Source organism: Brachyistius frenatus, unplaced genomic scaffold (genome assembly GCF_029030835.1).
Source record: "Brachyistius frenatus isolate BFR_SWC_R1_liver_20210118 unplaced genomic scaffold, ASM2903083v1 Contig_58, whole genome shotgun sequence".
In the NCBI taxonomy this organism is placed as follows: Eukaryota; Metazoa; Chordata; class Actinopteri; family Embiotocidae; genus Brachyistius; species Brachyistius frenatus.
In genome coordinates, this window is record NW_027210657.1 from 2,234,906 (window position 1) to 2,261,722 (window position 26,817).

General features: G+C 43.8%; 1 protein-coding gene across 3 annotated transcripts; it reads left to right on the top strand.

Annotated features, from left to right (window-relative positions):
* The first annotated feature begins 11,153 nt into the window (after positions 1 to 11,153).
* Positions 11,154 to 26,030, top strand: mapk6 (mitogen-activated protein kinase 6). 3 transcript variants are annotated; one of them, XM_069705732.1, is made up of 8 exons: positions 11,154 to 11,348; positions 15,535 to 16,369; positions 16,484 to 16,801; positions 21,988 to 22,132; positions 22,526 to 22,690; positions 22,805 to 23,000; positions 23,297 to 23,414; positions 23,558 to 26,030. In XM_069705732.1, exons 2-8 carry the CDS (start codon positions 16,133 to 16,135, stop codon positions 24,662 to 24,664), a joined length of 2,286 nt encoding a protein of 761 aa, XP_069561833.1. In that variant the 5' UTR covers positions 11,154 to 11,348; positions 15,535 to 16,132; the 3' UTR covers positions 24,665 to 26,030. The 3 variants fall into 3 exon arrangements, with proteins under 3 accessions (XP_069561833.1, XP_069561834.1, XP_069561832.1); XM_069705733.1 differs by lacking the exon at positions 11,154 to 11,348 and adding an exon at positions 12,936 to 13,125; XM_069705731.1 differs by lacking the exon at positions 11,154 to 11,348 and adding an exon at positions 14,551 to 14,669.
* Positions 26,031 to 26,817: the final 787 nt, after the last annotated feature.

The window sequence follows — 26,817 nt, forward strand, 5'->3', positions numbered from 1 at the left end:
CACATTGTTGTAAATTAAACTCCGCATATTACATTTAATAAAGGCAGCCCTAAGACTATCTGCACAAACATGTTAATTAAAGGAATTATTCACCACTGGGTGTCCTTTTCAGTGCAACACTATTCCTACAGTACATACTGCATGTCCCTCCACATGAAAGGGAAGTGACAGACTAAATTATCAAATGCGAACCTGCTCTGTTGCATGCTGGGAGGTCTAGTCTCTGTCTTAGTGAGGAATCCCCACTGCAAGCGTACAGGGGAAGAGCAGCACATTCTGCTGAGGACTCAGATTCCTCCCCAGAGCCGAAGACTTCCTCACTTACTGAAGTAAACCCAATGCCTCCACCTCAACCATTGCGCAATCATTTCTTTGAGAAGCACTACAGAAAATAATTTGCTTGTGCTTTCATTTTTGGTATTCAGTTGACACACTGAACTAAGATCCTTCACACAGTCCTGCTGAACTGTGCAGGAAGCATCACATCTATATCTATGCTTATTCTACTTTTTCTAATTTGTTCTCAAACGTGGCTTTGATTTCCTTTGTGATTACTGAGTCCATCCACAATGATAACATGACGTGCAGCAGGTCACCGCCCATGCAGCCTTCCCCTCCTCTTATCTTCTCTAACAGTGTGTTGCAAATGTAAAGTTGTTAAAAAATAGGTAGGGCTTTATAGGTGGTTTTAGTTCTCAGAAAAGAGGTGATGAAATAGACAGCCTCACCATTCATCCATTCATATACTCTTTTCTTTTTTTCTTCAGTCATCTCTTAGAAAGTGCTTTTTTGTATTCGCCATGGTTGCTTTCCAGTTGGTGTCACTTATTGATATTGCCCTGTCACTTCTATCTCAACACCTCCTTTCCTTGGCTGGTTGCCAGACTAATCAGATAGACCACATTCTTTTCGGCCATAACATGTCTCCTTGGCTAAAACCCCCTCTTCCCTCTTGAATGCCCCTCATTAGTTTCTTCAGGCCTCTCTTTCTTTTCTGTTTCACTGCCTTACTGTCTGGATTCCTTTTGTGCCAATCTGTCTGACAGCCGGTCGGTAATTACGCTTCTTTATTCCTCAGAATAACTGGCCTCTCCTCGTTCATATGGTATGTAGGTTAAAGGTTCTCCAGTGCTCAGTGTGCAGAGTGCTGTATAGTAGACAAAACTATAGGAGCTGGGGGAAAGAGAGGATGGAGGTGTCTGCTTGATCAGCACATGGGAACATCAGCACTCAGAGCAGAGAAAGAAATGAGTCTCATAGTTTTGACAGCAGCAGTTAATGTATGTTCTTTGTTGTTTCTGTTGTGCTGATAAAAGAGGATTAAAGGAAGGTTTTAAAATCATAACAATTCATAATTCTTTAAAGCACTTAATATAAATGATAATAGAATATAAAACATGCCAATATACTGTCAGTGAAATCATACCTACTTCACTAGTTGGTTTATTTCATCCTCAAATAAATGTTTGTTTTTTTCCATTTGTTTGTGAAACTTCTTTAAACTTGAACAAGATCTAAACAACACTGTGGACACCAGTGAAAGTCAAATTTCTGTTTCATCACTGCCATAGTAATAAAACAAATTATATATTAGGTTTGTGATGGAAGACCCTAAAAGAAGGGAGGATTAAGTGGAATCAGGCAACAAGAGGAACAAACACTGCTACAAAAACAGTATGAGCTGTTTGATTATCTGAAGAAGTTTAAGTGTTCACGTTGTTCTTTTTTTTTTTGCCAGAACACTTTTATCACTGCGAGCTCCTGGGTGAAGAAGCCAGTGTGACAAATTTTGGTATAATACTAGCTGTTGGCACTTATTTTGTTTTGCTCGATCAGACAAGTTAGTGTTGCACCAAATAAAGAAATTGTGGTGCTGTTGAAAGTGGGTTAACCTCATGAGTAAAGGCAGGAAACAAAATGATAAGCTAACAAAGACCTAGTTGTGGAGGTGGCTCAGGTTCAAAACCATTAAGGAATGACTTTTACTGCAATGCAATATGCTGTAGATTAACCTGGGACACTCCTGCAGAGATGGATGAGAGCTAGACAGGATATATAGATACGTTTTATCAGTTCATCTCAACACAATGCAATTTCACCGAACTTTAATGAGTTTCCAAGAGGATGATTCACTGTTCACGTCTACATGGTTATCGCTGCAGTTAATACTTCTGTCACAGAGGTCAGTGACCTACTCTGCAAAATTTTGACAGTTTTTTTTGTCTGATATCAACCACAAGGTAAAATAAAACTTATCACTTCATTAATGTTAAAGGGAAAATGACATAGAATACAAATTCTACATTTAAAGACTTAGAATGTCTGTTTTTAATTATAAAGACTGCTTCACAACTGAAAATGTCTCTGATGTATGATGTCAGCTATTTGATTCAATATGTTATGGCTTGTGTAGCACACAGAAAAGTGACACAGCTGTCATCATGTCTAGCATTAAGGGGTTGACCTTTGGTTGAATGCTAACATTAAAGGACCGGGCCAGACATGTTCACCAGAGATAGTACATCAAATTCCAAAATGCCGTCAGAGAATATGATATTGAATGATAAATATACATTTGATCATGAAATATAAAACCCAAACAGTTTCCTTTTTTAAACTTTAAAGGAGATCAGCAAGGATGTGTGAATACTCAAACATTTTTCTTTAGGAAATTAAAGACTGTGCAGTTCAGTCTATTCTGAGAGTGAATACATGATGCAGCATAACTGACCATTGAAGCCTTCACTGCAGCTTGAGGACATCAATATGAGCATGGCTGCATTGTTATGGACAGAGCATGTACGCGAATGTGTTTTTTACTCTGCGTGGTGTTTGGCGAACTGCGTTGCGCCTGTAAAGGTCAGTGTGTAGGCATGTGCCGACAGAACAGATTATTCACTCGGTCGTGAGTGGCACGTTTCAGCATGTGAGTAAAATGGGCGAGTTCTGGTTGGTTGCTCACATCCGCCTGATGGGCAGAGAGGATGGCGAAGCTGCTGTTAGACCACCGCTGCACACTTTCTGGCTCTTAATCTGTAAGTATGGCACCTTCACTAGTTCCATCCACCATCACCACACAGGAAGAAGAAGTAAACAGGAGCCCACAGACCCACTGAACTCAGCTCAGTGTCTGTTGTCTCTCATTGACTCCCCCAGGTTCTCATTAGTAGTTACTCCAGAAGTTCTCATAACATGAAAAAAAAAACAACCATTGAGTATGTTGATACACTGTATAATATGTATTGGTATTATAGCTGAAGACTTTGTAGTCTAATTTCTACGATACCTCTTCCATGTCAAGTGTTAGGGTGATGTCAACTTAGCTTCGTCCGCCCATTGCTCACGGTTCAGTTTTCCCTGTGATTATAGTCTGATAACCCTGCTAACATGATTGTTTGCTCAGCCCCTTTGAAAGGTCATGTGGTCGTGGGGCATGGTTTGGCTCAGCTGCAGGTGGGGCTGACTGGGGGAGTGATTCAGGGAACAGTGCCTGGAAAAGGCTTAATTAGCACAGCTGCAGTGAATCACTGATTGTCTCTCTCCACATAAAAGCACCCGGTAGGACACCGGATGAGGAGGACTCGTGGGGGACACTGAGCAGCAGGTTGGCTGGGGAAAGGACGTGGGACGTGTGCTCAGAGGCTGGGCAGGAGAGCACACAGTCACTGTAGTTGTTTGTGTGTGAATAAACTCGTGGGAAACTGTACTTTGGCTGGTTGTGGTTTGTTCGTGCTGACAGAACCCCGGTGAGGGCAATATGCATGTCACAGTGAACCAATCAGCAGACAGTGGACTGGGCTAAGAGCGATGTTATGAAATGTGATTTCAACAACGGTGGTGGTGGTTGAGCTCGCTGAAGCGATACAAACAGTTGTAGCAACGCTATATTTTGTAATATGCCAACACAAGCCTAACAAATCACCAGACTGATAGGACAAGTTATCGAGTTATCTACTCAAGCAACATTAGCGTTTATTTGAACTTGAGTAGAATTGCCCCTGATGAATGTAAGAAAAAGTAAATCCACTACTCCTGGTGGCAACTAGTAAAATGAGTTTTTCAAAATAAATAACACAATTACTGAAATTGAAGTGGACTTTGTACACATTACTTTTGTTTTGTGTGAAAAAGTTTAAAGGACAACTCAGACTACAGCTGTTTGCACCCCTTCTGAGAAAGGAGGGTCGGTGGATACCCGGTGATGCACAGAAGGTAACCAGAGCTGAACCGCCACCGTGAGGATGTTATGGTTTGGAGGGGGTGGGGCAGGGCCCGATGTCACTGTACAGAGACCTGCAACGCCCTCCTTGTGGAACTGACGTGAAGTCTGTCATTCCTCGTAGCATGCCAATGCGAGTGCAATGCTTAGGTGAAGGAGATCAGGGACACAGGGTTGTCCAGGCAGGAGCGAGACCCAGACTAGGGGTCATTTATTTTACCATGACATCAGTCTCACAAGGGCAACCGTCAGCTCCTGTCACCGGCCATCTCCACCAAGGGGCTACGAGAGGCCCAGGCCTTGGCGGACATCGAGCACCTCGGTAAAGACGTAACTGTCTCTAATTACACATTTTCAGTGACTTGCACTACACTGATACTGACACTTTCAGCTTGGGTTTTGGTCTCCAACTCCTGAGGGAATGGCAGCCTAGCTATTAAATGCTCCACTGTGTTCACCAGCTAGTTGTTAACTTTGTCTCTGTCTGCCATGATGATGCTGAGGAAGACCATGACAAGTGGTGAGAAAAAGCAAAACAAAATTAATTTATCAGAAAGATCAAAACAATGAGATTGAAGATGCTAAGACGCTCCGTAGAGCTGAGAGAAATTGTAGTGTGAGGTGATGGTTCTCTGTACACAAAATTGGATGGCGGTTACAGTAATCTTAATTTTTTTGGCACGGCTTTCCCACCTTCTCCTTTATTTTGTTTTTGTCAACCTTGGATTTGCATCTGGCTCCGTACATGGACACTTTCCCATTTATTTTCTTCGTAAATGTATTCATTAAATCTGTCTGGAGGCCTCAGACACTCTCACTGTCCTCTCTTGTAGGGGAAAGGCAATATTTGTTGATGAACAGTCTGCGAGAACAGCACAGAGAAGCAGAAGGCATACTAACAGAGCCTCAGGCCCTCACAAAGAGCAAAACAGAAAGTGTCTGTGCTTGTTTCCCTTCCAAATTTGATACCATTAGGAGGGAGAATACCAGAATAGTTTTCATAATGCCTTAAGCAGATGCAAATTAAGGTGGAACATGTACCTATTATCCTGACATGTCAACAAAAAAACAAAGAAAATGGAGTAGAGCGAAGAGAGAAACGACTCAAAGAGGAACAGAGTTCGTCAGGGGCCTGATGATGAAAGACAGAATCTCAAAGCATTAACACTGAGTGATTTGCATGTGGACCTGTGAGAGTAGAAAGTGATGATTTCTCACAACTTGGATTTCTATTTGGTTTTCGTGCACTAACTCTAACTAAGTAACTAACACTTCTGTCGCTTCCCTCTCCTCTGCAGTCTGAAAGGAGCCCACAGCCTGCAGAGTTCAGCTGCTCGCGTGTGATTAAAATTGGTCATTGATTCCTCTCTTAACTGTCTTGCTGCAGAAAAGTTAATACATTGGATTCAGATTGCCTAATCAAGTCTATTTTTTCTGTCACACCAATTAATGTTGCTCCATCGTGTCTTAGAGAAGATTATGTAACAGCACAAACAATTTGTACGAAAAATAAAGTTTCCCAGGTTACCTGTTTCACAAAAATAGTTGTCACCTTTCGACATTTTGTGCAGATTATAGCTACAACATATTATATTTCAATTAATAAAGTTTAGAAGCCGGTAGTTTATTTAGTTCACCCTTCAGCAGTCAGGATGTCTTTTTCATTTCAGTGAAACAACTTGGGCTCTATTCAAGGTACACAAAACAGGCTTTACATAACTGCAATCAAAAAAAAAAAATCCTGATTTGAATATGGAAAAGAAGAGGCAAACTATTTGTAATGTCTGGTACATTCTTGAGCATCTGAGAGAAGATTTAACAGGGGTGAAAGAATTGATCTAGCCTGAAAGCACACGCTCACCCAGTTATTAGCAGCTAAAAACAGAAGACGTCCACTCACACATGTCCACATCCACACACACAAAACATAGTATTGAGCTGTCTCATCATTACTGATGGATTTAGGCTCTGACATCACAAGGAGTGTGCTCATTTAGACAGAAATAGAAATGGTTCAGCAGGATGCAGAGGGGAGAACGGCGGCAGGGCCTTCTCTGTCATCTGCTGTTATGCAACCACTTGATGTTGTCCCTCTATCCCAAAGTCTGATGCGCTCTTAAAGGGATTTTTGGGTGAACTGTACGCTACCCTATCGCCCAATCTAATCCTTCTTGATAAAGAGTTATGCGGGCTGCAAAGAAGTGTTCAAGAGATGCAAAGAAGAACCCTAATCCTATTTCATTTGCATTTTTTTCTATTATGCAATATATTCCTCAGCACTGCAGAGGAGTGGAGATGAACTGAACTGCAATGACCCATCCACTGAGAAACTTTGCACCAACCCATCGGCCCACACTAGGGTGTACTGTGGAGCGTATAGTGCTGCTGGGAAAATACATGCACACATAAACACACGTACACAAGTCTCCAGATTACCCAGTGAACACACACCTCAGTGGATCCGAGAGCTGTAGCATTCCATGGTACAGGATTACATGTTATTGTAAAACAAACCTAAGTTCAGTGTACTCCAATAGAGGACGGATGTGTACTGCAGCTGACCCGCAAGTATTTTTCCACCTTCACATCATGCCATAGTACTACAAGTTAATGATTGATACATTGCACTGGCCAGTCAATAAACTGACATAGACCTGCTTTGTCGTGTGACTGGAAAATCCCATTTTCAACGTTTTGCTCACGGTCACTGGAGAAAAAGCCATATGGACTTTCAAACCCTGGCATATCTTTGGGCGGATTCACATTGGATAAGGACCCAGTTGGCCAGCATTGTCCTCCCAGAGATGTAGATAGCCAATCCAAGCAAAGCATGGAGAAACCCTTCAATCCAAAAATGTATATGCAGGGGTGGGCGGATGCCAGTGACAGCTTGGGTAGATCAGGCCCAGATTGGCCACACAGGCTCCCCATTAGCCCTGCTACTCTGCTGATAGAGCTGAACACTGTGTGCTTTTCCTCCTGCTCTAGTGCTGCATCGATGTGCAGTGACAGACACACAGAGCCAGAGCAGGGGGGCTAAAGAAGCAGGGCAGTAAGAGCAGCTGCAGCACTATTCACTGACTTCTGCCACATTTACAAGAGGCTGGTAATCTTAGCACTGTTGGCTGCGTGTTTCCTAGAGGAGCCCATTATTGCTACTTATCAATGCACCATCCACTCTGTAGTTGTCCCGAGTTCAACTGATGGGAAACTGAGGAGGGATGAAGGCCAACACGCTGAGCAATCTGTGTGAGTTTCAGGTTCAGCTGTGATCGGTCTGTGATAAATAGAGTGCTGCTGTTCAGTGACACACACTCTGAGAGGAGGCCAATCGATCCTATACACACCGGCGGTGTGACCTGATGTGAGTTTGGAGGCTCGATACTGCGGCTTTTGAGGATTGGTGAGCAGTGCGAAAATGGAAACGTGTCTGTTTGAAGGAAAGTCTGAGAGGGGAGATAAGAAGAAATCTTATGCAATGGCTGAACATGAAGTGACACGTCTTCTAAAAAGAAACATAAACATCACCTCTTCTTACATAAATGAAAGTCCAGACAGATAAACACATCTTCTTTCACCCCTGTGTTTAAGCGTTAACACACAATTAGTCATTCACTGACAAAAAACACAGAAAACATCTGATACAGGACCAACAACATGCACAGATTAGAATAAGGAAGATAAAAGCAGGAGTTATGAAATATGTACAGACAGCAGAGAGTTGATAAGAATGACACAGGATGTCCTTGACTGTATTTGAAACCCAAATATTATGAGTAATAAGACCTTTTAGATAGTGAAAAGAGAGAGAGGTCAGCGGTGCGGTTGTATTATTACCACACCTGTAGATAACAGATATTTAAGTCAGGTGTCTAAAGGCACATCTATCAATCATGATCTTGCTATCTTTTCTCCCACCTCTTACAGTAATGCTGTGAACAGTGTGTCCTGAGTGAGTTTTATGGTCTCTTTCAGACATTGACCAGTGAACTTTACCATGATTTTTTTTCCCCCCCATCAGTACTACGGAAGAAACCACGGGAAGCTTTGAACTTGACCTCATTTTTTTTTTTTTTTTTTTTGCCATAAAAAACTTTAAAAAAAATTCCACTCAAAGTGTGCTGTCATACTTTTCGGAAGTGATACACCAGAAACTGCAATACATTTTAGGGGATTTATTTCAACCTTTTAAAAGACGGCGGTTGCTCTTTTTGTCTTACACCTAATTAATTCATGGTGGTGCCGTCCAAAAACAACCCCATATAAGCAAATCTCGGAGGGCCAGAACAGTGAGTGTGATGAACATGTTTGTGATCTGAACCTGTTGACTGTATTTAAACACACGATCACCCAACAGTGAAAGGTCTGTGTATTAGTCCTTCTAAGAAACCTCCGGATTCCAAAGCTTCTGATCCTCTTACATCACAAGCAAACATGCAGTTTTATCTCTGACCCCATACAAACAAATCCAGTCACATTGAACACACACACACACACACACACACACACACACACACACACACACACACACACACACACACACACACACACACACACACACACACACACACACACACACACACACACACACACAGAATGCACCTGCCACATCACTTTATTGTTTCTTTTCAGAATATCCTGAGAATTTTACTCTTTTGTCATTTGTCTGGGGGATGAAGAGCAGACACGACGGGTTACATCACATCGTAGAGACACATACACAGAAACAGAGCCCTATATGTCTTTGGATGCTTCACTCGCAGATGGTGAGAGGATACCAAAGAAAAGGCCCATGGTCTTCTCCCCTCCTTTCCCCTCTCAATTCCCAAAAAATGTGGTAATGAAAGGATGCTGGGAAAACAGGTTGAGGATTCGAGCTCCGCAGACATGCTGATTGGAGGATTCCTGCTGTTCTTCAAAATCTGCCTTTAAAACATGGCAGATATTTAAATCTGACACACTTTTTGGTAATATAATAGATATAATGATGAGGCATATTAGCATGTTGTCACTTTAGAATACAAAATGACTACAGAGAACCATGAGACAATCTTTGTTGATGTCTTGAAGGTGATTGCTGCCTGGAGGAAACACTTTTCTCTGCTCTAATATTTGTTTCCATTAATATGTATAATTGATAAAGTTGTTAACATTGCACGCTCTCCACGGATGATGGTCTTTTCTCTGATCTGTCATCCAATAAATATAAACAGCAGGCTAATTCCAGGCCAGTGGTGGTGGCACTATTGCGGATTGCGTAATCATCACATCCCAGTAACACGCTCCTTCCTGGAGTAATTCGTTCAAACAGCTGAATAAGATTCCATATCTGTCCTGCATGTGAATGTAACTGTCATGCAGGAGTGTGTGAAGATGTGTTCCTTTACACACTGCATGGACATCCTGGGTGCTGAGGAAGAGGAGAAAAACATCCAGACACAGATGAAACATCCAATTCACTTTGAGTTAATGAAGAAGTCCTGTGAGTTATCACGTATACATGTCACCGCAGAGGGACATCAATACATAAACATGTTTGCCCCTTGCACTGGAGACACAAACACAGTGGGAGAAAGTGTACCACGGCTCTTTCACATCGCTGCGAAATACCCGAGTTATATGGTATCTGCCGTGTGTGGAGAATATGGCTCCTGTACGGGTCAAATGGTCATTCACGAGGATGTAAGAATTCATGCCCTGTTTTCATCCGTTCTGCACCATGGCTTTAGGTCCACTGAGACAGACTGTTATATAACGGCCACTGAGACTCTGCAGGTAGGACAGCAGAAACATCAGAGATCAGAATCAGTCATTGTAACTGCTGATCTTTCGGACAACAGGCCTTATTGCGTATTTAAGGTGTCTTATGTAACGGTGTTTTACCGGCACACATCCAGGAGTTTGGGATTGCCCGTGCTGTCTGTCATCGCAGGCAGACAGGCAAACAGCACAGAACCCACATCTCACAGAAGCCCTCATGTCCACATTCGGTAGGTCTATTTAAATATTTTGATGATATACAGCTGGTGCAGACCCTGCAGCAGTCTGGTTTGAATATCAAACAAACATTCCCGTAGTCCAAACATGCCAGTCTGTCCAGACGCCAAGACGTGCCGCACGACAGGCAGCTCATGGCAGGAGGAGGAGGGAGAGCTGCCAGAGGGACCAGTCTCTCAGGCAGAAAAGTAGCACACCCCATTGGATGTTAGAGGAGAGCAGACAAGGGTTTCTGGGAGAAGGAATCAGATTTGTGGGGCAAGAGGGCAACAGGCAACGTAGAGATCTAGAGGAAGGCTCTTTCTGGTATTTGTAAAACCACATCTTCATGAACCCCCGACTGATACTGACCATTAAACTGAGCGATAAATCTCCTAGACTCTCCTTCAGAGGATGAGCTGCAAGTACATAAGAGTCCTCTGTGCAGACGTTATTTAGGCTCTCTTCTGTGCCAAACAATCTGTGAAAATGTAAAAAAAAAAAAAAAAACCAGTGTATGTTAAGGTGCAAAATGTGATTTACAAAAACTGTCACATTTATATCTACAAGTGTGCATTTTTCATGTGTTTTGGGAGGGTTTTTCTAATCAAAGAAAATTAATCTGGACTGGCGAGTGTCTCACCCAGGAGCAAGAATCTTTTTCCACACAGGCAGAAGAATATCTCTTTGTACTATTACAAAACACAGGAGTGAAAAAATAACATCTGAAATTTAAGGATTTAAATTAAAGATTTTTTTTTTATTTTTTTTTAAAGAAATACAGAAGAGGATAACTGTGAAAGAGAGTGAATTGCAGAGACTGGGAGAGGTGGTGGCAGTGAACTCTAGTGGGTCTGACACACTGACAGGCCAAGCCATACACAGAGCAGTCTCCTCCCCTCCCAGGCCTGGCCTATATTAACTTTCCATGGAGCTCCACCTCACAACCAAAGGCACATGGAGTAGGATAACACACCGCCTAGGCTCTGAGAATACATTCACATACCCACACATACACAAATACAGGACTATATTGAATCTCTGCACCTGTCCGTCTTTGGGACTAGCAGTGTGGGATCTACACATTCTCCCGGTTGGACTATTAACTTTTGTACCATGTTGCTCCTGTCGTCTCAGGAGAATTTCAACTTCGGTAAGTGGCAAGAAGATTTTATTTTTAAACAAAGCAGACATGAAAGTGAGTGATGTTGAAGCTGTTTCTGTTTTTGTCTTGAATGTAAGCCTAGAAAATATAAAATAAAGAAAAGAAACAGGTGCCACATAAAGAACAGATGATGGTGTTGTCATGAGCTACAGGACAGATATAGGACTGGAGCTGTGACCCACTCAGATGCTCTGTAAAGCTTTGAGTATGCCTGTATGTGTGTATGTAGGAGTCATATCACTCTCACCAGTAGAAGAACATAGGTGTGTACTTAACTTCATTTGACACTCGTGAGACTCTGTGACCAACAAACAAGACTCATGGGTTGCAACAGTGCAGGGTTTATTTTGGACCATAGATGATGAGGCAGCACTGTTTGTGACTGTATGTGGCAGAAACAGATAAAATATCAAGTAAATTATAAAGTTACATGTGTGTCAGGTTAAGACTTGATGTCAAGTGTTTGTCTCACGATGGACGAACGGAGGCCTGCAGGACAGACCCAGGCGGAGACACACTGTTAAAGGCTGAAATATAAAATACAGAGGAGGACGATTTTTTTTTCACGTCTTGCCAATAACAATAGAACTGTGAGACATTACGTTGTGTAAGATGCAGTCTGTGACTAAACCATATGACCTCCATTCATGGATCTACATGAAACAGGGCAAAGAGCACTCATGGGGCAACCAGTAACTTATCTTAATAATCTGATTCTTAATTATGAATGGCTTTTATCAGAGTCCTGTTAGAAGGAACTGGAGCCCAGTGAAACAAATCATAATAATAAACTCTAATGATGACATTTCAGACTGTCTCTGTAGTTTCTGATTTGCAGAAGATGGAAAGTGTCTTGGCTCGATGGAAGAGGGGCAGCTCAGTCCTCAGCAGGAGGACATGGGTTCAAAATGTCTCATTAGAAAACATCTGGTCTACTGAAGTGCCTCACAGCAAAGTAAATGCCACCTTGACCTCTGACCTTTGGGTAATCAAATCTTGGATCAATAAAGTATCTTATGATTTCAGCAATGTCTACAAAACTGCAGGCTTACAATGAGTGAAAAATAGAAACTCATCTTTAAATAGTTTTATTCAAGTTTATTTTGAAAAAAAAAAAAAAACGCTGAAGGTCGAGTATAAAATTTAAATAAAAGCTGAAATAATGACATCTTCCTTTTCTCTGCTCTCTTTAAAATCGAATTAACCCCAGTAAGTAATACACACTTGAGGTCTTTGGATACACTGAGGTATGGGAAAAAAAAAAAAAAATCATCAAAAACTACAAGTACGACATCACAGATACAAACGCAGCCTATCTTTTGTCAACACTCCTCTCTCCTGCTCTGAGTCATTACCGAGTCAGAGAGTTGCTCTCCGGTTCTGTCGCATCCCTCTCAGCACGCATGCAGTTTCTGTCTTCCATCGCAGAGCCCATCCCGGCCTGTGAGAAGCATCTGCATTCTCGGACACATGGGTTCTCACATGGTCTGCCTGCGGATGGTGATGTAGGCTGCTGCGGCTGTGATGCTGCTGCCTGCCCGCCCACCCTTCCCCTCATCCATTCACAGTATCCACAGTTTAAATGCATGGGACGCCAGCCGCAGTGTGAATGAGGGAAGAAAAATAGTGCCTTCTTTCATCGCTTTACTTAGTTTTGCTCGGGATGTTTAAGCCTCTTGGACGTATGACGTGAGGACGCCCCGCGAAAAGAGAAACACTCTGCGCATCTTGGTGCCAGATGGACTTTCTAAATCCGCAAGCCGCAGTGAGTGACCTGTCCGAGGGATTTTTCTCACCGACACGAATAATACAAATGCGTCCTATAATCTGAAAAACAACATTAATTCCCATCCAAGGCAAAAACAAGCAGCCTAGAGAGAAAAAAAAATCCCACATTTTACCAATCCAGAAAACAACATATTTGAAAAGAAAAAAAAACAAAACAAGCTATAAAAATACGCATGGATGAAGAAAGACAAGACTAACCTATGCAAGATGGGCCTGAATTTTCTCCTGCGCCTTACAACATTTTAGAAAAATTCGAAATAATAAATGGCAAATAGAAAGAAAATAGAAACGATGGGGTTAAGCAACTGTAATGGCATTTTTGTAGCCTAACCAAACCTTTTTCAGCACTCCACAAAAGCTATAAAATAGGAGAGGTATAGAATGTTTTGGCCTCATAATGGGGCCTTCTTTTTTTATGATGCAAAATAACAGAGAAAGGCAAAAAATAATCTCTGCCTTTCTTTACATGTTTGTTTCCATTAGGCTATTCCTAAAATACCTTGAATGAAATAACAGTTTGTTTTAAACGTATTATGACTTTACGATGATTATCATATTACTTTTACTGCAAGCCACGATTGCCGTTTGTACAAAGATCTTTTTTTATTTCGTCTCTACACTTGTAAACATTGAGCTGGATTTTGAACGTACCGCTGTTGCGTGATCTTCAACTTCAAACAAATGTTTTGAATGACTCGTGCTGCGTTCAAACACTGCTCGAAGCTCCAAGATCCACGACTGGCTCCGCAGTGTTTTCTGTCCTGAGACAACAGTACAGTTTCTCAAATACAGTGTTACAGTATGCAATTGTCTGATGTGTTGAATGCATCTTTTGTGGCTTTTGTGTTAGACTTTAATTATACATGCAATTAAAAGAAAACACAACTTCAATCAGTTGTTGGCATATCAACTGCATAGCCGACTGTACTTGGGTTACATTTATATTATCCCTCTAAAACTATTTGAAAAATTGGCAAAAGAATTACAAGACGGATTCAACAGTGACTGGTGTATCATATTTCTGGGATCATGACAAAATATGGAAAACTTTTACAAGGTTACAGCATCTAAACTAGCACTTTTTTTTCTTTTTTTTTAATAATCTGAATAATGAACTCAATGAACCCCAGAGAGGCTTCAGAATATTCTTCACAGGTAGTGATTATTGTAGGTAACTTGCCAAAACTTGAACTCAACTCTCAGCAATAGCGAGTTGTTGGTAATTTCAAATAAAATTGATAAACGTATTCGTAATAGGCCAAAAATCACTTCCCCCATTACTGCAAATAGCCATCTTCACGTCTCATCTGTGAAGGGCTCTCTCCGTCGTCGAGTATTTCCCGACAACCCCTGAACGTAGCCTTCTGACGTCATGGCTGCCTTTTTTTTTTTCCCCCCATAGCTCCGCCCAGGCTAAATGGCGATTGCAACAGATCCGCAGAGCTCAAGCTGCGGAGCGCACTCAAACCTCGTCCGGGTTTGACATTAAATATCACCGAACCGATGCGACGAATACGGACTGTAAGTAGTGCGTTAGATGTCGATTTGCTTCGCTGTTATTTTTTTTTAAAAGTATGTGCTATTTCGCTGCGGATTCGCTGTCGAAATCGAGCGGTTTAAACCGACGTCGGCTTTGTGAGGGAAGCTCGTACCACGTAGTCAGGAGCCTCCGCCAACAACGGCTCCTTTGTTCGCACCGCCGGCGGACTCCTCTTCTGCTTCGTATTCATGAAATAAACGCTGTGTTGAAATTCTTGTTTTCCGTTTCATATAATGTGGTTTCTGTGTATGTTTGCCGGGTGGCTACGGTTGTGAATTAAAACCAAGTCGACGGAGGAGGTCTTTGACACCGTTATGCCTCCATTCGTGGCTTTTTTTTTTTTTCCTTCCTCTCTCCCCCGTCCGTCCGTCCGTCCGTCCGTCAGTCAGTGACAGACCCGCTGAAGGCCGATATGAACCCAGAATAAAGTCTTATTTGTCTTTTTAATGTGTGCTGTATATACACCCATACAGATGTACCTTTTTTTTTATTTTTATTTTTATTTATTTTTTTTTTTAAATGAACCCCCGTGGGCTATCTCGTAATTTGAACGATACCCAGAAACCGGCTGAGCCGGGCGGGGGAAGGGTTCGTTTCTCTCCATGACTCCGCGGTTCAACGAAAGCCGGTGAACAACGCGGTTGTCGGTGAAATCCCCCAACATATCTGAGCCTTAACAAGGGGGAGGGCGGTATGACTGTATTTCCACAAAACATGGAAAGAACCTTTTTTTTTTTTTTTTTTACATTTATGGACGTCAAAACTCCTTTCCATGTTGGTACTATATAGGTCATTTCTCACCCTTTTTTTTGTTGTTTTGTTTGCTCTTTTTCTCTTGTCTTTCAGGTTATACCCAAGTAAAATGGAGGATAGTTTTGATTGCGACTGTGGCGAGCTTGAGCCACCTGATCACTGAGGGTGAAAGTTTCCTTTGAAGACTTCAAGGCCAGACTCATTTCAACTTTATAGATCAGGTGACTTGCCAGGAAATTTAGACAAACATATAGATACAATAAAAAATAAATAAAAATAAATTAAAAAAAATAACCAGTGCATTTAGGCACATTTCACATGAAGCTGCTCAGGACCAGTCATACACTGAATGTATCTGCACTGTGAGGATGCAACTACGTGCTTTTATAGTTTAACTTAGTCTCAGTGCTTTTTAATTGGTCTCAAAGTCCATTCCATTGCAGTCTGGAAACACTAGTTTATTAAGAGCTGTTCAGTTCAATATATCCACACACAGACTTCAAGATGGAAAGAAAGTATGACAACACATTAGTGCCCCGCATCTGACAGTGACGGCTAGACGGGGGGGGGGACTCGGTAGTCATCTGTGCAGGGGTCGGTTAGCGCAGAGAGGAGGAATTGTCCGATAAATTCCTCTGTTGGTGTTAAAGTTGGACCAGAGAACAGGTGTAAAAGCCTAAAAGCAGTCGTCATGGCAGAGAAATTTGAGTCACTGATGAACATCCACGGCTTCGACCTGGGTTCTCGCTACATGGACTTGAAGCCTCTGGGCTACGGAGGGAACGGCTTGGTGTTCTCCGCAGTCGACACCGACTGTGACAAGCGGGTTGCTGTGAAGAAGATTATCTTGACCGACCCGCAGAGTGTGAAGCACGCCCTGCGGGAGATCAAGATCATCAGGCGCCTTGACCACGACAACATTGTCAAAGTAAGCTGCAAGGCTCAAAATAGCAACGAATACTTTTTCATGTTATCTGAAAGAAAATAGGGTGATCTTATGTTCAATTTGAGTGACTCTTTCTTTCTTTCTTTACCCCCCCAGGTGTTTGAGACATTGGGCCCCAGTGGTCGCAGGCTGACGGAGGATGTGGTGTCCTTGACCGAAGTCAACTCGGTCTACATTGTGCAAGAGTACATGGAGACAGACTTGTGTCAGTTGCTGGAGAGGGGCCTTCTGTCCGAGGGTCATGCCCGGCTCTTCATGTACCAGCTCCTCCGGGGCCTTAAGTACATCCACTCTGCCAATGTGCTGCACCGTGACCTCAAGCCTGCCAACCTGTTTGTCAACACCGAGGACCTGGTACTCAAGATCGGGGACTTTGGGCTGGCCCGCATCATGGACCCCCACTACTCTCACAAGGTGGGACCCGTCTCTGAGCAGCCGCACCAGTCGGTCTTGTGTTTGTGGAGCATTTAGAAAAGGATTTCATGATGAGTGGTTACAACTCTGCATAGACTGTAGTTCTAAGAAGAGCAAACGGCGCAGCGTTCGTACACTTTCTGTCCAAAGATGTTGGCTCTGTTGCTCTGCCGCTAGATGTTTATTGCTCGGTAATGCTGACGGATGAGGCAGTTTTTCACAGCAGGAAGTAAACAACACAGGATGTAGTTCCTTGAGATAACGCCTCTGTTTCCCTTCTCGGGAAACCACAGGAACTATTTCTTCCACGGTATCAAAGTGTATATAATTACAATAGAAAACTGGCTTGTTTCCTAAGCTTAAGTATGAATGAGTGGCTGTATGAAAACATGGCTCTTTTGAATGAAACGCGATAGATGTGAAAATGGCATGAGCAAAGCAAGCAGACGCAGTTCAGCTTGAGCCAACATGAGCTTGTAATGATGATGTTTGGGGCTTGAGGCAGATCTGTTACAGACATGCTGCATTGAGATGTATAAAGGTTTATTTATATACCAGAGTGCATGTTTACCTTCGGTTCCATTCACAGGAGGTCATTATTCCATTTTCACACATACGTGCGTATCGTAGAATCAAGAAAAGTAGGTCTCAGAAATGGCTGCTCTCTTTGTGTTACAGGGTTTTCCCTTTTTTTCTCGTTAGAAAGAAGCATATTATAAACCAGGGCATTGAAAGCCAGATGTTGACACACCAAATGTCGATTGCACACATTTTAAGGCTCTCTATAAAACCTGTATTTTGTTCAGTGAAGCAGCGTAATGGCAGCAATAAAGTAGGTCTTCAGCATGAGAGAATAATGGATCGGCCTGTCTAATTGCAGCCAGGTGGAAGGCCTGTGTTGTCCCTCTCCTTTCATAAAGGGATGAGGAAACTCTAGTCGATGGCCATATGGTGGTGTGATGTGAGGAAATCTAGGTTGGCAAATCAATCCCCCCCTCTGTCTCTCTCTCTGGAGTCGCTGGATCTTGCAGAGGCAGTCAGATGCTTACACGTGTCTCAGATTAGTCATCGGAGGGTCTTGAAGTGGGCTCACGTGATACGATCCCTCAGGCTGGGACAGCCTCATTCATATCCCCGACGCAGCCGGGCTCCTGCCACATCATCCGTTATTCTCAGACAGACGCACACACACACACACTTGTTTACCATACCTGTTTATTTCAAGCACACCACCACTAGTACACGTCGGTAGTCTGGACACATTTTCAGCTCTGACTTCTGTTTTCTCACGTGAGTCATTTCTTCGGTGGAGACATGAGGTCACTGTGCAACAGGAAGAGGAAGACTCATAGTTGCCGGGAAGACGTGAGAGTTTCTCACAGTTCAGGGTGTGTCAGCCACCCTTCTTGTATCTGGGTTTACCATGTGGGTGTTTTCCCTCTGTACAAGTACCTCTTTCTGATGGCAAACATGCATGTGAGTGGGTATTGAAAGGCTGCTTGCCTGGTGTCAGCGCTCCCGTGTTTGACTATTGTCTGCAGCAGTACTGCAACACACCACTGCTGCTGAGTTTTTGTCAAGGATACAAAACCCTGTAGTCAGGCTGACTTTAACAGGCTTTAATCTCCCCGTAGTGAGCAATGTTGGTCCGTTTAGTTTGTCTGTACTTTGTTAACACTGGTGGGGGGAGGAGAGCGGGGTCTATCGCTGGATATCGAACTTCGATTCTTCTGTGACTTCGAAGGAATTGCTTTGACACCATGTAGGACCAAAAAAATGCTTGGTCATTTGGTGCAACATTTTTATACCTGGGCTACATTTATTCTAATACGTTTTGATTATATAACACAAGTTTCCCTCTGTCTACGCAAGAATTTCATCACCGTAACTGAACAAGCTAGCCCGCATCTGGGAAACGCTGGTAAATTGTTGAGTCTACCAAGAGACGGTGCGTGAAGCATTCAGGTGGAACCTGTAAATTGTAGCTATAGAAATAACTTTATTTCTACTGTAGCGTGTAATGTAATTTGATCAAATTGGCATTGAAAAAGGTATCCTTCAAGAACCTGTTTTGAAGCCAAGGTGTCTGTAATGGGATTAAGCATTTTTGAATGATACCCAGCCATAGGGAGGTAGAACGGGCATGTTGACTAACCACCTTTTCATACCACTGATGTGTGTGTCTGGTGTCTCAAACCAAGTGAGGCTTGTTTAAATATGAACCCATCAACCCATCAACCCTGTGGTGCCCGGTGGAGTGTGGAGGCGTTAGAAAAAACTGTTGGTTTCAGTGTTGGCTGGACATGATGGCAGAATCACCGGGGGCAAATATGCTTTCACAACCAAACTCTACTTCTAGCAAGCAGAGTGAGACGGAGCAGCTGGGTGGCTGAGTGCATGTTATTTGAATAACGTCGTTTCTAAATAAAGAAGCGCTTTCCCAGTGAACCTCAGTTTCTGGCACAGTTTCAGTGACATGGTATATGGGTTTATGCGGGACTGATGGAGGCTCAAGTCATTTTGTTTCACCTTTTCCACCCACATTCTTACTTTTTTTAAATAATGCTTGAGTTAATAAAGAACACACAACACCTCATGGTTCCCACTGGGCTTTCATTAATCCGGCACGGCTTTGTTTTAAGTATTGTATTAAGAGGTAACCGTGTGTCCTACTATCACTGTTTTGAAAAGTCATGCTGTTTCTGCCTGTGTGAACTTTGAGGTTCGGACCTCGTGGTGGCTCAGTCTCAAGAATGACAGGAATTCACGTGCACTCCTCCAGCTTTTCCACCCCTGATTTCCCCTCCTTTTCCCAGCCAGCTCTTTGTCTTGTTATGAGGGCTTTGCTCAGGGCCTTATCTGAAGCTGATCCAAAGCCTGTGTTCATTTCCAGTTGTGGCCCACCCTTCCACAGGAGAAAGAAAGACCATAGTGGATATAAGACCAGCAGTATTGGTTGGGCTTAAACATGCTGTTTTAGTTTTAAACAAGAATACCCAAGGCCACGAACTGCTTCACAAAGTAACAACAGCATCGGACTAGAAAGACAAACTTTTCAGGTACACGCAGATCATTTACTGCTGTAGATATTGGTTTATTTGCATGCTGCTGAAAGTCAGTGTAGTTGCATTAATGTAAACTTGAATGTAGGATCTTGTACTCGCCTGCGGCTTGTTGTAAAATTCAGTAATTTGAGATGCTGCAGAAATAATAACTGCAAAGTTTTCAGGAATGTCGTAAGAAGAAGAGTTCACAGAGGTTCTTTCTGCCACACGAGCGTGCTCACCACAACTACAGAAACACACACACATATTTGACCCAGTTGTGAAGCCAGCAACAAGCCTGTCTGGCACCAGGCTTTACAGAATCGAAGGGAAAAAAGGCCGGGGAGTCGACTTTAGGCTTAATGTATTTCAGAGCGGTGGTTTCACTTATGTTCCCATGTTTGAGGAGATCCTGCACTTTGTTGAAACCGATAGTCGTTTAATCTGCAACAACCAAAAGTGTACTCGATTATAGTGTCGTGCCATAGATTGAAATAAATTAGTTTATCTACTAATTTGGTCCATATGTCGAGTGTGTTGTGGGACTGCAGCAAAGCTGTGCTTATCCCCTGCTTACAGTCCATTTGTTGAGCAGTGAAAGGATTCATGTTTGGTGGCTTAAGACTAAAATACATTCAGTGTCAGCTAGAAAAATCTATTGTTCTTTTGTCGTCAGTCACCAGCTTTATCGTGGAAATGGAAGCTGGGCTGGTGATGATCTTTTGATTCCACAACAATCACCTTTACTGACTTCTGATCAGACCTGCTTCGGGTTTCTGTGACTAACTGCAGCCTGGTGCACTGAGAGCCTGTTATGAGTCATTAAATGTCAGCCCAATACGATCTACATCGGGTGGTTAAGTTATTCACCAACTGCTGCCGGAGTTATTGAGATGGTTGTTGCTTTAGTTCCTGCGTGTCTGGTTTTGTTGTGAGTGGCCCGCTTAGAAATCAGTAAAAGAGGCGAGCTGGCCCGTTCACCTAATGCACTTTATGCCCTCAACTGGTAACTTTAAGCTGCTCCTTTCGGTTCAGAGTCCACAGCGCACATAATTCTCCTTACGCAACGACCCAATGCTCTTTAGAGCTAACCTAATTTACATCCCTGTTGCGTTGCTCTTCTAAGCTGGTTGCATATGTTTTTCCACCATGACCACAATCCGCTTGGCTTAGCTGCTTCTCAGAAGGGGCGCCGGACAGCCTTTGCAAGTGTGTGTGTGTGACCCGTCCGTGCGCAATAATACTACTTTCTAATTTCCCTCGACCTGGCAGCTGGCTACCTGGGCGACGGAGTTATATCCACCGTCTGTGTGTCATTTATAGGTCCATCGTAAACAAGGGCTGGCAGAACACTAAAACACTTCGGGATAGTGTGACATCAAGTATTTGCCGCTAAATTGGGTGCAGAAACAGGAGCCTCACTCGGCCGTGAGCAGACCATCTTGGTCTCACCACAAACTACCACTGTGTGTGTGTGTGTGGGGGGTGTGTCTCAGGAGGGGGGGGGGGGGAGCAGCAATGGTGTTGTTTTACCACTTCCCCTCCCCCACTCCCACACACACACACACACACACACACACACACACACACACACACACACACACACACACACAGAGAGAGAGAGAGAGAGAGGTCAGTTTCCTTTGTGTTCAGTGTCCTCGGTCCCGGTGACTAGTCCGGCACGGTTTGAGAGTGGCGTGCAGGTTGGTGTCGCTGGTGTGGCAGCAGGGGATTATCCTGTTCTCTCAGACTGCTGACGAGGTCTACACGTGTCTGATCGCCCTCTCTTCTCTCTGGGGTCTTTGTCTCCGTGCTGCGTTGCGTACGTGACCAACGAGAGCAGGTCTGTCAAGGAGCGCAGGGCTGGTGGGGGTGGGGTGGGGGTCTCTCAGTAAGAGCAGTGGTGTACTGCAAACATGGCGCTACATGAAGTGATGGTAGTCACATAACTGACTCGGGGCCACAGCAGACTTATGAGCATCGGCGCTGTGAATGAGGACGGATCTGTTTATGAATGCTCATTCAGGAAAACGAGGCAGCTTTTGGAAAAAAAAAAAAAAAAAGAAGAAGAAAAAAAAAATGTGTGGAAGTCACACTTTCCTGCGCTCGGAGTTATTCATGTGTCGTCTCTCGCTATCACAGGGCCATCTCTCTGAAGGTCTCGTCACTAAGTGGTACAGATCTCCTCGCCTGCTGCTTTCTCCAAACAACTACACCAAAGCCATCGACATGTGGGCTGCCGGCTGCATCTTTGCCGAGATGCTCACAGGGAAAACCCTGTTTGCAGGTAAATGTTGACTCCGTTTCTTATGCGTGACTCACTTTAGCGCTTCTTGAACGAACATACCAGCAAGCAGTCTTTGAAGCAGTTTGGGTGACTCTGAGGTAAATGTGGAGGTCTGATACGGCATGCGTCTATCTTTCTTGTCAAAGTGTCTGTTTAGAACAGACAGGGTATAGGCCCAGAGTCATCTGCTTTCATCATCCTTATTGCTCCACTTTGTAAATCCAGCTGGAGCCGGGAGAGACTGGCTGCTTGTGTTTGATAAAACAGCCTCGAGCTGAGCACAAGGCAAATATGTCCTCGTGATCCGCCTCGCTCAGCCTGGCTCAAACGCGCAGATGTCGATTGTTGTATAACTGCTATGAAAGTACCCAATGTTTGTCCACCTGGTTTCAGGAGCCCACGAACTGGAGCAGATGCAGCTGATCCTGGAATCCATCCCCGTGTTGCGAGAGGAAGACAGACAGGAGCTCCACAGCGTCATCCCCGTCTTCATCCGCAATGACATGTCCAAGCCTCAAACACCACTGGCCAAGCTGCTGCCTGACGTCAGCCCGCAGGGTGAGTGCCACGCTCTACATTCAGAAGCCAGGGACGGCGTTATGGTCAGATCCCTCAGACATCACGCGTCCCGTTTCTTACTTGACAATCTCGTTGTTCCCTCTCTCTCTGCAGCCCTCGATTTCCTTGAGAAGATCCTGACCTTTAACCCCATGGATCGTCTGACTGCAGAGGAGGCGCTGGCCCACCCCTATATGGCTGACTACTCCTTCCCCCTGGACGAACCCGTCTCGCTGCATCCCTTCCACATTGAGGACGAAGTAGATGACATCTTGCTCATGGACCAGAGCCACAGCCACACCTGGGACAGGTGCGCTCGCTCACTTATTCACTCTCATACACCTGCTCTCCGTGACCTAAAGTTATGATACCCCACACAGTTCTCTCGTGAGCTTCAGTGGAGAATAGTTTGCTTCGCTCTTTGCAAACTCAGCAGTAATAATATGGTCAAGCAAATACCCGACAAGACAAAGAGCGTGTTTCTCTGTTTTCTGGACTAGTTTGATAGTTTGTTTGCAAAGTTGCACTTTATACTCGAGTTTTTTTTAAATTATTTTTTTGTAGTTCTGCGTACTGAAGTCACGTTTTTTTTTTATTCTCTATCAGGTATCACGAGAGTCAACTCTCAGAGGCTGACTGGCATTTGCACAGCACCCACGACCCAGACGAAGTTCAGGTTGACCCAAGGGCACTCTCTGATGTAACAGACGAGGAGGAGGTGCAGGTGAGTTTAGACGGACATCGCCACACTCCCGTTAAAACAACGAGTTTCTGTATTTATTTTTGTCTATTTGCAAAATGCATTTTGAATGCATAATGTATTAAAATGTATGAGCGGATGCTGTAATGCGTCTTGTTTATTTTCAGGTGGACCCTCGTAAATACACTGATGGAGATCGGGAGAAGTTCCTGGATGAGCCGTCCTTCGACTACTCATCTCTGTTCCCACCAGAGCGATCTTGGCAGGACGACCACCACGAGAACAAATACTGTGACTTGCAATGCAGCCACACCTGTAACTACAAGGCCGTGTCACCCTCTTACCTGGACAACCTCATCTGGAGAGACAGTGAAGTCAACCACTACTACGAACCCAAGCTCATCATCGACCTCTCCAACTGGAAGGAGCAGCAGAGCAAGGAGAAGGCAGACCGCAAGGCCAAGAGCAAGTGTGAGAAGAACGGGCTGGTGAAGGCCCAGATAGCACTTCAGGAGGCAGAGAAGACCCAGAGTCCGGTGGAGAAGGACAAAGCGCAGGAGAAACACCAGACCGAGAAGCCTCAGAGCCAGCAGACCCAGGGCTTCGACTTTGACTCCTTCATTGCCAGCACCATCAAACTGAGCCTGCAGCCGGAGCCCTGTCAGGAGGTGACCCTGCTCAACGAGGTGGGCCTCCTGAACGAGCTCAACTCTTCCGTCTCCCAGCTGGAGACGCCACGCTCAAACTCGATGTCCAAGTCCATAAGTCAGGAGAAGGAAGAGAAGTGCCTGGTGAACCTCGCCCAGTTGGGAGGCGGTGGAGGAGGAGGGTTGGGCGTCGGTGTCGGCGGGGAATGCGTCTGGCCTGCTCACCCTTGGGAGAGCTTCGGCTCCGGGGAGAGAGTCGGGGAGAACGGCTGTTTAATCGACGAAGCGTGCTGGGACGTTCACAAAGAGGACCACCTCCAGAAGGAGAGCACCTACACCAGCTACCTGGACCGCTTGTTCAGCCGGAAGGAAGACGGGGTCGCAGAAACCGTGGCCGGTCCGGAGGTGGAGCCCTCGGTGGTGAGAGAGCTGGACGAGAGCTTCCTCGATACCAACACAGAGATTGTGCTCAATATGCAGCTGGACTCTCTGGCCCTGCCTGGCTTTGACGGCACCGATGACTTGCCTCTGAAATCCATCCAGGCGTCCCTCACCCCCTGCGCTGTCAAATGCTCGCCACAAATTGCCCACAAAACGTACAGCAGCATCTTCAAGCATCTTAATTAAAGAAGAAATATATATATCCTCCCTCACAGTGCAAAAGTTAGGCAGTTGGTTTTTAAAAAAAAATAATAATAATATGGTATATTATTGTACTTGAATCATTTCATACCTTTTTTTTTTTTATTATGGTTACTTTTAATTATTACTCGTTTTGTTTTGTTTTGTTTTTTAAGATTTGAGAGGGGTGGTTATTATCATTATATTTAAAGAGTCATAATTTTGAGCCTTTATTACCAGGCCTTCATGGGTTAATGTCTACGCCCTCATTGCTAACTGGCAGGTCACTCGCACACTTAAGTACTGTAGATGAAAGAGTAGCAGAGAGGTGGCAAGAAGGAAGATCAACTGAAAAGAGAGGATTTATGAGAGGAAGTTTGGTTGTTTTTGGTGCGACGTAAGGAAGGATGGCAGAGGCCAACATCGCCGTGGGCTTTCAAAGTGCTTTCAAACAGCCTTTCCTGGGATGCATACAAGAAAAATGGGATGGGGTGTCCTTTTTCATTTTTTAAGTTTTATTTTCCGACTTTGTGACATTTCTTCCCCCCCCCCCCCAAAAAGAACGCTTCCTTAATAACCCTCTCATACTGTAAATCTGACACATGATGCCAGCAGCAACCATTATCGTAGGCGTTAATGTAAATGTGTTATCTACCTCAAGGTAACAGCCGCGAGAGACACTCGAAGCCGCACTAGTGCTTTACACACATGACCATCCTCATACCATGACATGAAGTGGTCGCGTAGATGAAATCTGTCTCACTTTAGCATTTAACCTAGTGAGGTGTTTCGGTAATCATTATTTATTTCTAGCAGATGTGCGATATTTATTTTATCAAAAATGTGTTATTTCAATGTGATTATTGAAGATTGAGGAGTTGGACAGACTTCCAGTTTCATTTCGGCACCGTACGGGCGTGCAAGTGTGTTCCTTTTGTTTTAAGGTAGGATGCAAATTCATGTGTTTATGTTCTAAAAACAACTTGAGGCTTTCCATTTTCCATCAATATTGTTCTAATGGATATCATTCTTTTTCCTCATTTTTTATTTATAGGTGCGTTCTGTCTAGTAGAAAAACTTTTTATGGTTTAAAGAAGCGCCTAAAAGTCTTAATTTTTTTTATCTAAATGTAAAAAAAAAAAATTGCGCGCATGGAGGAAAGAGAAAGGTACATTCAAAGTAAAGTTAATGGTGAGTATAATGTACGTCAGTTTTAATTGTACATTTTTTTGTTAAATTTCTATGTACTTTTTCCAGGCAAGCATGTTGAATTAGGTTAAGGTGTAGCATGTAGAACACTTCTGGACTTTTTTTGTAATCATTGGTTCCCCTGTTCTACAAAATATCTCAAAATAAAAATTACTGGCAAAGAGTTTGGGTCTGCTTCTCTTTATTTGTGATCGGGAATGGCTCTCTGACCTCGCACCCAGTCTACTGGCGTTTTTGTCACTCCGCTTGTATGACGGCAACAGCGACGACAACCCTGTTGGGGGAGAAGTGCTGACGACAGTGCTGACACGTTTACATTCTGCTTTTAATGTCGAAGGCAGACTGGATTTCACAGCGCGTGTCGGGAACACAAGCTTTGAATCAGCAGCTAAATGTGGCTCTCTGCCTGAGAGCGCCGTATATCAGAGCTGTTAACTCGGCACACACATTTCCACCTGCTTTGGGTATTAAACACGGCAGAGAAACGGGCAGCGTTACATAACACATTTACATTTAACTTCCACGGCTGCAACATTTTGCCTCTTCTGCAGATCCGACGTCTTTCTCTCGTCAGCTGAACGGATGCAGAAACAAAGCTTGGCTCCTTTTTAAGGCCCCATCACAGACTGCGTAACTGAATTTCAAAACTTCTCTCTTGCGTGAGAACTGAGTGATATCCGATGATGTGGACATAATGGGATCTTGTAGGGTTGTGACATTTATCAAAGTCACCTTGACAATCAACTTTGGGATCAAGAACACAGGATTGTTGAGAATTTACCCAAACGTGGTTTCCGGGGGTGCAATAAGTAGCAATCAATGAGAAAAACTACTCCGTTTTGGCTCACATATTATTAGTAACTCCAAATAAGAGATGCGGCCAATTTTAACTACACTGGTGGGGTGTTTATTCAATAACAGAAGTGGCCAAATTCTTTCCCGAGGAGCCA